At 44.0% G+C, this 11,603-nt stretch overlaps 1 protein-coding gene across 1 annotated transcript; it reads right to left on the bottom strand.

Annotated features, from left to right (window-relative positions):
• On the bottom strand, positions 8,778-9,471 carry LOC109234606. Its single transcript, XM_019400662.1, has 2 exons — positions 9,073-9,471; positions 8,778-8,843 (listed from the first exon to the last, which is right to left on the bottom strand). Exons 1-2 carry the CDS (start codon positions 9,469-9,471, stop codon positions 8,778-8,780), a joined length of 465 nt encoding a protein of 154 aa, XP_019256207.1.

Raw genomic sequence — 11,603 nt, 5'->3', positions numbered from 1 at the left:
GGAGACCCAAACTCCACCTCAATCGGCTCTGCGGTCCTTTTGGATGACGGTGTTTCAAACTCAAGAGGCACAGACATGTTTACTTCAGCATCCCCAGAGGGCTAGATCTGGACTACAATTGGATTCAATGTGACGGTTGGTTTCTTGGGCTCGTCACCATCGACAATTAATCTAATTGACCCCTTGGGGTCCCAATCATCTTCCACTTCAATCATATGCACACTACCACACTTATGATCAGGCAAGGGATTGTTTCAAACATTAGGAGCAGGTTCTTTGGCCACGATGATTTTGTTGTCAATTAGAGCTTGGATTTTGTCTTTCATAGATCGGCACTCATCAATGGTATGCCCTTCATGCCGGAATGGTATGCACAGGTTTTGTTCGGGTTGACCCATTGGGAAGGATTTTCTGGAGTTATGGCAGGGATATGGGTGACGTAACCAGCGGCTTTGAGCCTTTCATACAGCTGGTCGATTGGTTCGGCGATGGCGGTGTATTGTTTGGGAGGTCTACGGTTGAAGCTAGGTCGCGGTCTAGGGAAGTTTTGGCGTGTGGGAGGTGATTGATAGTGAGAGGGTTGAGCATTATAGGCTTGGTAGACGGGTGCGGGTTGGGAATATCTTGATGAGGTAGGTTGATATGTGGGGGGTGGAGATGATGTGTAAGCAGGTGGTGGAGCTTGGTAAGTGGGCGAGGGTGCTTGGTAATTTGGGGTAGGTTGATATGCGAGAGGAGATATCGGGTAGGTTTGGTATTTTATTGGGGATTTCGTTCTTTGTGCAACCATCACGGCACTTACATCCCTTTTCTTGGATGCGCCGCCGGACTGTAGAACCTTGTTGGTGGCCTGCAATGCCTCAAAGTTAGTGACAATACCACTTTTAATGCCTTCCTCGATCCTCTCCCCTAGCTTGATGATGTCGGAAAATTTCTGGCCTTCAATCAACATCAACCTCTCATAATACTGTGGGTCTTGAGCCCGGACGAAAAACCTGTTCATCTGTTCTTCTTCTAATGCCGGCCTGACCTTAGCAGCTTCTAATCTCCAACGAGTAGCATACTCGCGGAATGTCTCCGTGGGTTTCTTCTTTAAGTTCTGGATGTAGAATACGTCTGGCGCATTTTCCGAATTGAATCTGAACCTGTCCATGAAATCGGACGCCATACCTACCCAATTCGTCCACTTCTTGGGGTCTTGGCTAATGTACCAAGATAGAGCATCCCCTTTCAAACTTCTCATGAAGAGCTTCATGCGAACCTTTTCATTCTTTCCTACTCCGACCAGCTTGTCGCAGTATGTCCTCAAATGAACTCTGGGATATCCTGTGCCATCAAACATTTCAAACTTGGGAGGTTTGTACCCCTCAGGAAGTTCGACATCTGGCTGAATGCAAAGGTCCTCATAATTCAGCCCCTCGATACCTTTGTTTCCTTCAACACCCTGGACTCCGCTAGTCAGCTTCTTGAGTTCCACGGCCAGATTCCTGATAAGAGAGTCTTTGTCATCAGACTCCGGCGTGCTTGAAATAGGTCGAGTATATTGTGGTATGGTTTCCACATAGATGGGGGTGTTGTGGGGATAATCATTTGTGGAGTTTAGCGGTTCGGGAATGAGTAGTGGGGTGTTGTTTGAAGTGTGACATGTGTTGCAGTGTTGATGGGGAGCGGGTTGCTCCTGTGGTTCCGGGATGTTTTGTGGAGGTGTAGGATTTTGAGCGTTGGGAAAGTTGGCATTTGGGGTAGTGAGGGAAAATGATAAGTTTGCCAAGTTCCGAACTTGGTCCAGCTCTTCCTGAAATTTCAATAACTTTTGTTCAAGTTGGGCGGCACTTTCTTTGGAAACCTGAATACCCTAAGGAATCTCTACCCTTTCGGCCGAGTTGTTCAAATCTTCCATTTTTCCCTTGTTCTTATTTCTGATAGGACTCGGAGGAGGAGGAGGTGGAGGGCCCTTAGATCTTGTGGAGTAAGATGATGATGCCAGAGTACATGAACTAACCTTTTCGGGAGGGGAATAAATAAAAGTAAAAACAAAACAAGGTAACAAGTTAGTGAGGATCATGAGGAGAAAAACATTGCAGTATTTAAACACACAGTGCAAGAATATAAATCGTGTCCTAATTTGGGTGCCTCATTGTGCCCGAGGTAGGCCTAGCGACAAGTTAATTTGGAGAACTTATAATGCTAAATGCCTCATTTTATTGATAAAAATAAGGCGAGTCCCAAAACGACACTAAAATTTGCAGGAAATAAAATGTCATTAATGGCCATTGGCCTTATTACATTCATGAATGGAAAGGCAAATTCCTATCTATTTGGTCCCAGAAGGGCCTTCCCCAGGTTGAATGCTCTCGTTGATCAAATCCTCCAGCTCGCGTAGGTTCACCAGTAAAAATGCCTTTGCCAGGCGTTCTCCTTCGTTTCCCTCAGCGTTCTGGCAATCAGTGACTCTTTTCCTCACTTTTCCTTCCAACTCCAGCAGACTGTATTCCAGATATTCCAGCTTCTCACTAGCCTTGGTGACCCTCTCTTTCAATTCATTGATTTGGTCACTTGATGGGAGATTCCTCCACCAGGTCAGCCAGAGTGAGGGTATACTGACCATACCGAAGTCGGGGACTTTGTTCTCCATTTTCTGCAAAACAAAAGGGTTAAGACCATACCCCCCACCGGACTCGACTATTTAAACCAATAATTAGCATTAAAGCATTTAGTTCTCCAAATAAATGCACAGAATATGGTGGCGTCCGTTTGGGTTTCAAGGAAACCCAGTGGACTTTGGACAAGGCTATCTTAAAGAGTCATTATGCGGACAACATAACTGACTCGACTAGGTTTGACACTGATGCATGCACATTTGAACTAAGTAAGGTTTCTATGCGGTGTTAGACCGGTACCCTTGAGCGGACAACTCAAGAGGGAAAGGCACGGAACCGTCGACTGCACCGCTGATCGACTGGTTTTACCGCAAATACGCCTTTGCCAAATTTAGGGGGTGTAATATCGGAAGGGCGCAACCACTCATTATAAGCGTTGCTATGGTATTTGTTTGGCACGAGTGGAATATGATGTTGAGGATGCAATTACAAGAATGAAACAAGTTGTCATGTATTTGCACGTTCATAAAGTAATGATTACAATAATTGCTCATAATTACAACAATATTGAAGGAAAGCGGTAAAAGAAAGCATTAAAGAAAAAGAAACAAAAATCCAAGTCAATTTCGAAGTAGAAGAGAGATAAAGACGCTAAATAAAGGCAATAAAGAAACTATAGTCACAAATAACATGAAATGGTAAAAGCCTAAAGAATCCCCAGCAGAGTCGCCATGCTGTCGACGCCACCTTTTTCTCGCGAAATCGGGTTTACGACATTCGGGCGGACAACTCTATTCCTTTTGGAAATTTGGGTTTGAGATTTAGAAGAGTCGCCACCTAATGATTAAAGTGCATTAGGACACTAGGAAAGGGTTTGAGTTTGAAGAACCAGAGTTTGGGTAAGGGCTAGAAATTATCTCGAGGGGAAGGTGTTAGGCACCCCTCAAGATCCACTAGTGTGGTTCCCGGCCATTTTATATTGTGACTTCACATAATCAAGTAAACAATTAAGGGTTCGAATATACCACATTGCAAATAAGTTGAAAAACTTTTGAAAGTAAGCAGGGAGAGCAGGAATTTATGAAAAAAAAATTGAATAGTTTTACAAGAAGAGATGAAAGCAAACAGAGGGAGAGGGGTCCTAGGTTTATGATTAATATGGATCATCCACGCAACACCCGGTAACCAATTATACGTGTGGTGTTATCACGTGATCATCATCTCCATATTCTACCCTTCCCACCCCATAAAGGTTATTAAACGCGTGAGTTGGTCACGAATACTTATTGCGTGCTATTACCTGTCCCGTCCTATAAGTCCTGGAGGGAATTTAGGACCACTATTCCTATGTGGTAAGGACTAGGCTGAACCCTTAGGTTTAAAGGTGTCACGACCCATTTTCACAATAGGTCATGAGGGCGCCTGACACCCTTGTCAGGCAAGCCAATTGCGGAAACATTTCTAACATACTTATGGTACTGTTAATTAAAATAAGTGAAATAAACACTCAAATTGGAGTTTAAGCCAGAAGAACTGAATACTGTAATAATATGATTACACAACCCCAGAATAATCGTCTACCAAAGTGTGTGCCAGAACCTGGTGTCACAAGCTACGGGCAACTAGTAGAATATACATCCAAAAGGATACCACACTACCCTACTGTCTGGATCCGAATAGACAGAAAATAACAATACAAAAGAAAGACTTCTTCGGCTGCGGATCAACATGGAAGGAAAGCAGCTCACCGTAGAAGTCCCAAGCCTGCTCACGAATGCGCACCAGAGAAATAACCGGATCCACCTGCCTCAGACCCTGTACATTTAAGTACAGAAGCGTAGCATGAGTACATAAACAATATGTACCAGTGAGTATCCCGCCTAATCTCGAAGAAGTAGAGACGAGAGGTCGACTTGATACTCACTAGGGTCAAGATAATATAATATAATTGTGCTATTCTAAGCATGAAAGTCACCAATATTCAACAATTTATAACAAAGAGCAATAATCACATTCTTGTCCTATTTCAGTTTCCATTTTACATTTTCAATTTCTAAGCAAGTAGGCATGTCATGTTCAAGTATCAGCATATATATATATATATATATCATATGCAATCACACCGAGGTCGACGGCCCGCTCCAATAGAATTAAAATGTGCACTGCCGAGGGTCGAACGGCACGAACCATAGATGCGTCTATTCTCACCGAGGCGATCGGCTCTATCCATAAATATCAAGAAAACATCAAGAATACACACGAAGGTTCATAACCAGGAAGCTCTTACCAAGGCTTAACAAGTTCATACGTTCACTTATATTTCCTTTAAGTTTGTAGCATATCATGAATGATCATAGTGGCAATTTAAATAAGAGATACTTTCAAATTAGGCATGATGTGGGTCCTAAACTACCCATACAATTAATATCATAGTAGCTACGCACGGACTCTCGTCACCTAGTACGTACGTAGCCCCCGCATTTAGCAACAATTATTCAGTTATTACACCTATGGGGACAATTCCCTCTTACAAGGTTAGAAAGGAGACTCACCTCGCTCCAAAGCGCGCTCCCAATATCGAGAACAAGCCCAAGCTCTTAATTCGAAGCCGAACGATCACAAACTAGTTAAAATAGGTAAGAACTAGTCAATAAAGGCTTAAAAGGTCGAATTCTAACTATTTAAGTAATTTCCCAACCTTTTCCACAAGTTTCCTAAATTCCGACCCCGGGCCCACGTGCCCGGATTCCGATATTTTTCGAAGGAAAATGTTCTCTACAACCTAAGGATCAATAATATATAAATTCTAGTCCATTTCATAACAAATTCCATGCTTAAATCTTAATTCTATCGAAACCCTAGGTCTAGCTCTAACCCTTTGATTTTATCTAATTTTTAGTGTTTAATCTACCTAATATACATGTATTTAAACTAATAATGAATGGGAGTAACTTACCTTGAAGTGCTATGTTGAAATCCTCTCTTTGGAAGCCCCCAAATCGCCTAAGTGTGGAGTGTAAAATGAAAAGTGATGTTTGAGTTCGAATTAAATGAAGGCCACTGCCCAGCGATTCCCGCTTCTGCGGTTAGGGGACCACATCTCCGGTCCCGCATCTGCGAAGATGGGGCCGCATCTGCGGAACTGGGCAAGAGGGGATTGGACCGCTTCTACGGTCTGAGGCCCGCATATGCAGAACCGCTTCTGCGGTTAATGGGCCGCTTCTGCGGCTTGGGCCTAAAGTAACTGGACCGCATCTGCAATCTGGGGGTCGCATAAGCGGAACCGCTTATGCGGTCCCTGGGCCGCTTCAGCGATTTTCTCCTTGGCTTGCCCTTTTCGCTTCTGCTATGGCCTGACCGCATCTGCGGTCCCGCTTCTGTGGCTCAAGAACCGCAGATGCGGTTATGACAGAAGCAGCAAAATCTTCAGCCCTTCCTAAGTTTTTCTATTTCGCTCGAACCTCGCTCGTTTGACGCTCGGGGCTCCCGAGCCCCGCCTGAACATACCGACAAGTCTGAAATCACCGCGGACCTACTCGAACCCTCGGAACTCCCAAAACAACGCTAAATCTCGGAATCACCCCCTAAAACCAAATGAATCAAACTATTGAATCTTCAAGTTCTTAATTCTCCTCTAACGGGTCAAAACGCCCTTAAACTATTCAGATTGACACCAAATTTTACGGGCAAGTCTTAAATGACATTACGGACCTGTACCAAGCTTCGGAACCAAAATCCGAGCCTGATACCTAGGGAATCAATGATTACTTAGTTTCTTTAATTCCTTAAAGCTTCAATTAAACAATTTTAGATAAAAATTCATTACTCGGGCTAGGGACCTCGGAATTCGATTCCGGACACACGCTTAGGTCCCATATTTTCCCACGGACCCTCAGAAATTGTCAAATCACGAATCCGGGCTCGTTTTCCCAAAATGTTGACCGAAGTCAAACTTGGTCTTTTTAAGAAATCCTAAAGAAGCAAATGGATTTTTTACTCAAAACCCTTCCAATCCCCGAACCAATCGCCCCCGCAGGTCGTAAATTAGCTAAAGCAAGTACGGGAGGCTTTATTTAGGAGAACGGGGTTCTAAAAGGCAAAACGACCGGTCGGGTCGTTACATTCTCCACCTCTTAAACAAACGTTCATCCTCGAACGGACATAGGAAAGTACCTGGACTGCTGAATAAGTGGGGATATCTGCTCTGCATGTCCTCCTCGGACTCCCAGGTCGCCTCCTCGATCGGTTGGCCCCTCCACTGGACTCTCACCGCAGAAATCTTCTTGGACCTCAGCTGGCGATCCTGTCTATCAATAATAGCAACTGGCTCCTCCTCATAGCCCAAGCTCGCATCTAGCTGAATGGTGCTGAACTCCAACACGTGGGATAGGTCGGCATGATACTTCCGAAGCATCGAAACATGAAAGACTGGGTGAACTCCTGATAAACTAGGGGGTAAGGCAAGCTCATAAGCAACCTCCCCAACTCTCCTCAACACCTCAAAGGGGCCAATAAACCTTGGGCTCAACTTGCCCTTCTTCCCGAACCTCATAATGCCCTTCATGGGCGAGACTTTCAAGAGAACCTTCTCGCCCACCATAAATGATACATCCCATGCCTTCTGATCCGCGTAGCTCTTTTGTCTGGACTGAGCTGTGCGAAGCCTCTCCTGAATCAACTTTACCTTATCCAAGGCATCCTGTACCAGATCTGTGCCAAGTACCTTAGCCTCACCAGGCTCAAACCACCCGATAGGAGAACGACAACGTCTACCATATAAAGCCTCATACGGGGCCATCTCTATGCTGGACTGATAGCTGTTGTTGTATGCGAACTCTGCTAGAGGCAAGAACTGATCCCACTGCCCTCCAAAATCAATCGCACATGCTCTAAGCATATCCTCCAAGATTTGCACTGTCCGCTCCGACTGTCCGTCGGTCTGGGGATGGAATGCTGTGCTAAGCTCTACGCGAGTCCCCAACTCACTCTGCACGACTTTCCAGAAATGGGAAGTGAACTGAGGGCCTCGGTCTGATATGATGGAAACCGGCACACCATGCAATCGAACTATCTTCCGAATATAGATCTGAGCATACCTCTCCGCTGTATAAGTAGTCGCCACTAGGATGAAATGGGCTGACTTGGTCAATCTATCCACAATGACCCACACTAAATCAACCTTCCGCAAAGTCCGCGGTAACCCTACTACGAAGTCCATGGTGATGCGTTCCCAATTCCACTCTGGTATGGGCATCTGCTGAAGTAGCCCACCTGGCCTCTGATGTTCATACTTGACCTGCTGGCAATTCAAACACTTAGTCACATACCTCACTATGTCCTTCTTCATCCCCCGCCACCAGTAATGCTGCCTCAAATCACGATAATCTTCGTAACCCCCGGGTGGATAGAATATCGCGAACTGTGTGCCTCCTCTAGGATCCTCTCCCTCAGACCATCAACATTAGGAACACACAGGCGACCCTGGAGTCGCAAAACGCCATCCTCGCCAATAGAAACCTCCTTGTTACCTCCCTGAAGTACCGTCTCTCTGAGAACTGCCAAATGTGGATCATCAAGCTGTCGGGCCTTAATCTCCCCCAATAGCGAGTACTAAGCAACCACACATGCTAGAACTCGGCTGGACTCTGAAATGTCCAACCTCACAAGTCTGTTAGCCAAGGACTGGATGTCCAGAGCTAGGGGCCTCTCCTCTGCTGGAATGAATGCCAAGCTACTTCCCATACTCTCCGTCTTTCTGCTCAAGGCATCCGCGACCACATTCGCCTTGCCCAGATGATAAAGAATGGTAATGTCATAATCCTTCAGCAGCTCAAGACACCTGCGCTGTCTCAACTTGAGATCCCTCTGCTTGAATAAATGCTGTAAGCTGCGGTGATCGGNTACAAGAGGCATAATTATTAAAAAAGATCTAATATATATATATATATATATATATATATATATATATATATATATATATATATATATATATAGATAAAAATATCTATCTATCTATCTACAGAAGAAAGCTTGAAAGAAACTGCAGCCACACACCTTTTGCGTATAAATAACAAGTCTAGTTTGTATATAAACTAGAAAATTACCTGTGCCAACATATGAATTATATTATTAAATGGTTAACCAACCAGTTACTTAGGCATACCGATCACCATAGAGTTACTCCTGTATAGGTGACTCTGTTTTTGTAGAGGCCTTCATGAGATGTTCTGGTTGTACAATAACCTGGATATTAACCAGATCAATTGATTAAGCATTTAACTATTTAAATCTATGTTGGACTTATGAGGCTCCATTGCTTCACCCTCAATGACTACGGGTAAGGAACCATAGTTCTGAGTTTAATGTCGCCAGCTCGACTTATTAATTGTAGACTTCATCAATCTATTAAAGTGACAGATGGTTGTTGCTCAAAATGCCCTCCAAAATATAATTTTAACCTGTAACCATTTACCTTAAAATTGTCTCCACCATTGGTTTGTTGAATTTCAATTGCTCCGTATGGAGTAACATCTGTAACATTGTAAGGACCCGTCCACTTGGATTTTAATTTTCCTGGAAATAGCCTGAGTCTACTGATGTATAGAAGTACATGATCTCCAATTTTAAAAGTTTTCTGTCGGATTAAATTGTCGTGCCATTTTTTTGTTTTTTCTTTAAAAATTTTGGCATTTTCATAGGCTTCTAATCTGAGTTCTTCCAATTCATTCACCTGAGAAAATCTATTTTTACCAGCAGAGTTTAATTCAAAGTTCAATGCTTTCAACGCCCAAAAAGCTTTGTGTTCTAATTCAACAAGAAGATGACAAGCTTTTCCAAAGACTAATCGATATGGAGACGTACCAATTGGCATTTTAAATGCCGTTCGATATGCCCATAGTATGTCATCTAATTTTGAAGCCCAGTCTTTTTTGGAGATTCCAACCGTTTTTCAAGTATTCTTTTTAATTCACGGTTAGAAACCTCAATTTGACCTTGTGTTTGTGCATGGTATGGTGTTCCTGTTTTGTGAGTCACACCATATTTTGACAATAATGCTGAAAATTGTCTATTCATGAAATGAGACCCTTGGTCACTAATGATGACTCGTGGTGTACCATACCTGGTAAAAATATTTTTCTTGAGAAAATTGCACACAGTTTGAGCATCATTTTTCCTTGTTGGGATGGCTTCAACCCATCTTGAAACATAATCCACAGCCACAAGGATATATTCAAAAGAATGAGATGAAGGAAAAGGACCCATGAAATCTATTCCCCATACATCAAATATTTCACACACTTGTATTGATTGCAATGGCATCTCATCTCTGTTAGTGATATTACCTGTTTTTTGACACCTGTCACACTGTGCAACGCAGGCACGAGCGTCCTTAAAAAGTGTTGGCCAGAAAAATCCAACCTCTAGAACTTTAAAGGCAGTTCGATTTGCTGCATAATGTCCTCAACTGCTCTATCGTGGCAATGATACAAAATTTTGGTCATTTCTTCTTCTGGTACACATCTTCTGATAATATTATCTGCACAAATTTTAAATAAGTAAGGGTCATTCCACAAATAATATTTAGCATCAGATATCACTTTTTCCTCTGTTGGTAAGTGAGATTTTGGGGTGTCACGACCCATTTTCACAATGGGTCATGAGGGCGCCTGACGCCCTTGTCAGGCAAGCCATTTGCGGAAACATTTCTAAATACTTATGTTGCTTTTAATTAAGATAAGTGAAATAAACACTCAAAGTGGAATTTAAACCAGAAGAACTGAATACTGTAATAATATGACTACACAACCCAAAAATGATCGTCTACCAAAGTGTGTGCCAGAACCTGGTGTCACAAGCTACGGGCAACTAGTAGAATATACATCCAAAAGAATACCACGCTACCCTACTGTCTGGATCCGAATAGACAGAAAATAACAAATACAAAAGAAAGACTTCTTCGGCTGCGGATCGACATGGAAGGAAAGCAGCTCACCGTAAAAGTCCCAAGCCTGCTCACGAATGCGCACCAGAGAAATAACCGGATCCACCTGCCTCAGACCCTGTACATTTAAGTACAGAAGCGTAGCATGAGTACATAAACAATATGTACCCAGTGAGTATCCCGCCTAATCTCGAAGAAGTAGAGACGAGAGGTCGACTTGATACTCACTAGGGTCANTGTCTAATAACTTCTGTGGGTCACCATCCACAGCTGGGCTGGGGTGCCACTACAGCAGCTGGCTGAGCCCCATCTGCGGGTAGTACACCCGGAGTCTGATATACTGCAGCTGCGTGGCCTGGAGCCTGAGCAGTAGGGGTCTGGGCTCCCCCTCCTGACTATGAAGTGGCTGGGTCTGCTGGAAATAAACCAGCCTGAGTCATAGTATCCATGAACCGTAGCATGCGGCCCATGACCTCCTGAAATCCCGGTGCTGTCATGAAATCTGCCGGGGTAGGCTCAGCTGCGGGCACCTCGCCCTGCTCCTCAATAATAGGGTCCTCCACAGGATCTGCTGGTGGTGCAACTGGAACGGCTCTGGGACGCCCTCGTCCCCTACCACGGGCCGGTGCCCTCCCCCGGCCTCTACCTCGGCCTCTGCAACGGGGGGAGCAGCTCCTCCCGGGTCCGGAACGTCGGCGGTACGAGTTCTCACCATCTGTGAGAGAATAGAAGAGGGAAATTTAGTACTCTAAGCACTGCACGACAGGAAATGAATAAAGAGTAGTCTTTCCTAATACCCTATAGCCTCTCGAAGATAAATACAGACGTCTCCGTACCAATCAACAAGACTCTATCAGGTTTGCCCATAACTTGTGAGACCTACGTGAACCTAGTGCTCTGATACCATGTTGTCACGACCCATTTTTACAATAGGTCATGAGGGCGCCTGACACCCTTGTCAGGCAAGCCAATTGCGGAAACATTTCTAACATACTTATGTTGTTGTTAATTAAAATAAGTGAAATAAACACTCAAATTGGAGTTTAAACCAGAAGAACTGA

The sequence above is a fragment of the Nicotiana attenuata genome, chromosome 1 (genome assembly GCF_001879085.1).
Source record: "Nicotiana attenuata strain UT chromosome 1, NIATTr2, whole genome shotgun sequence".
Classification (NCBI taxonomy): domain Eukaryota; kingdom Viridiplantae; phylum Streptophyta; class Magnoliopsida; order Solanales; family Solanaceae; genus Nicotiana; species Nicotiana attenuata.
Note: the sequence above shows the minus strand (reverse complement) of the source record. Positions and strands in the feature narration are given on the sequence as shown.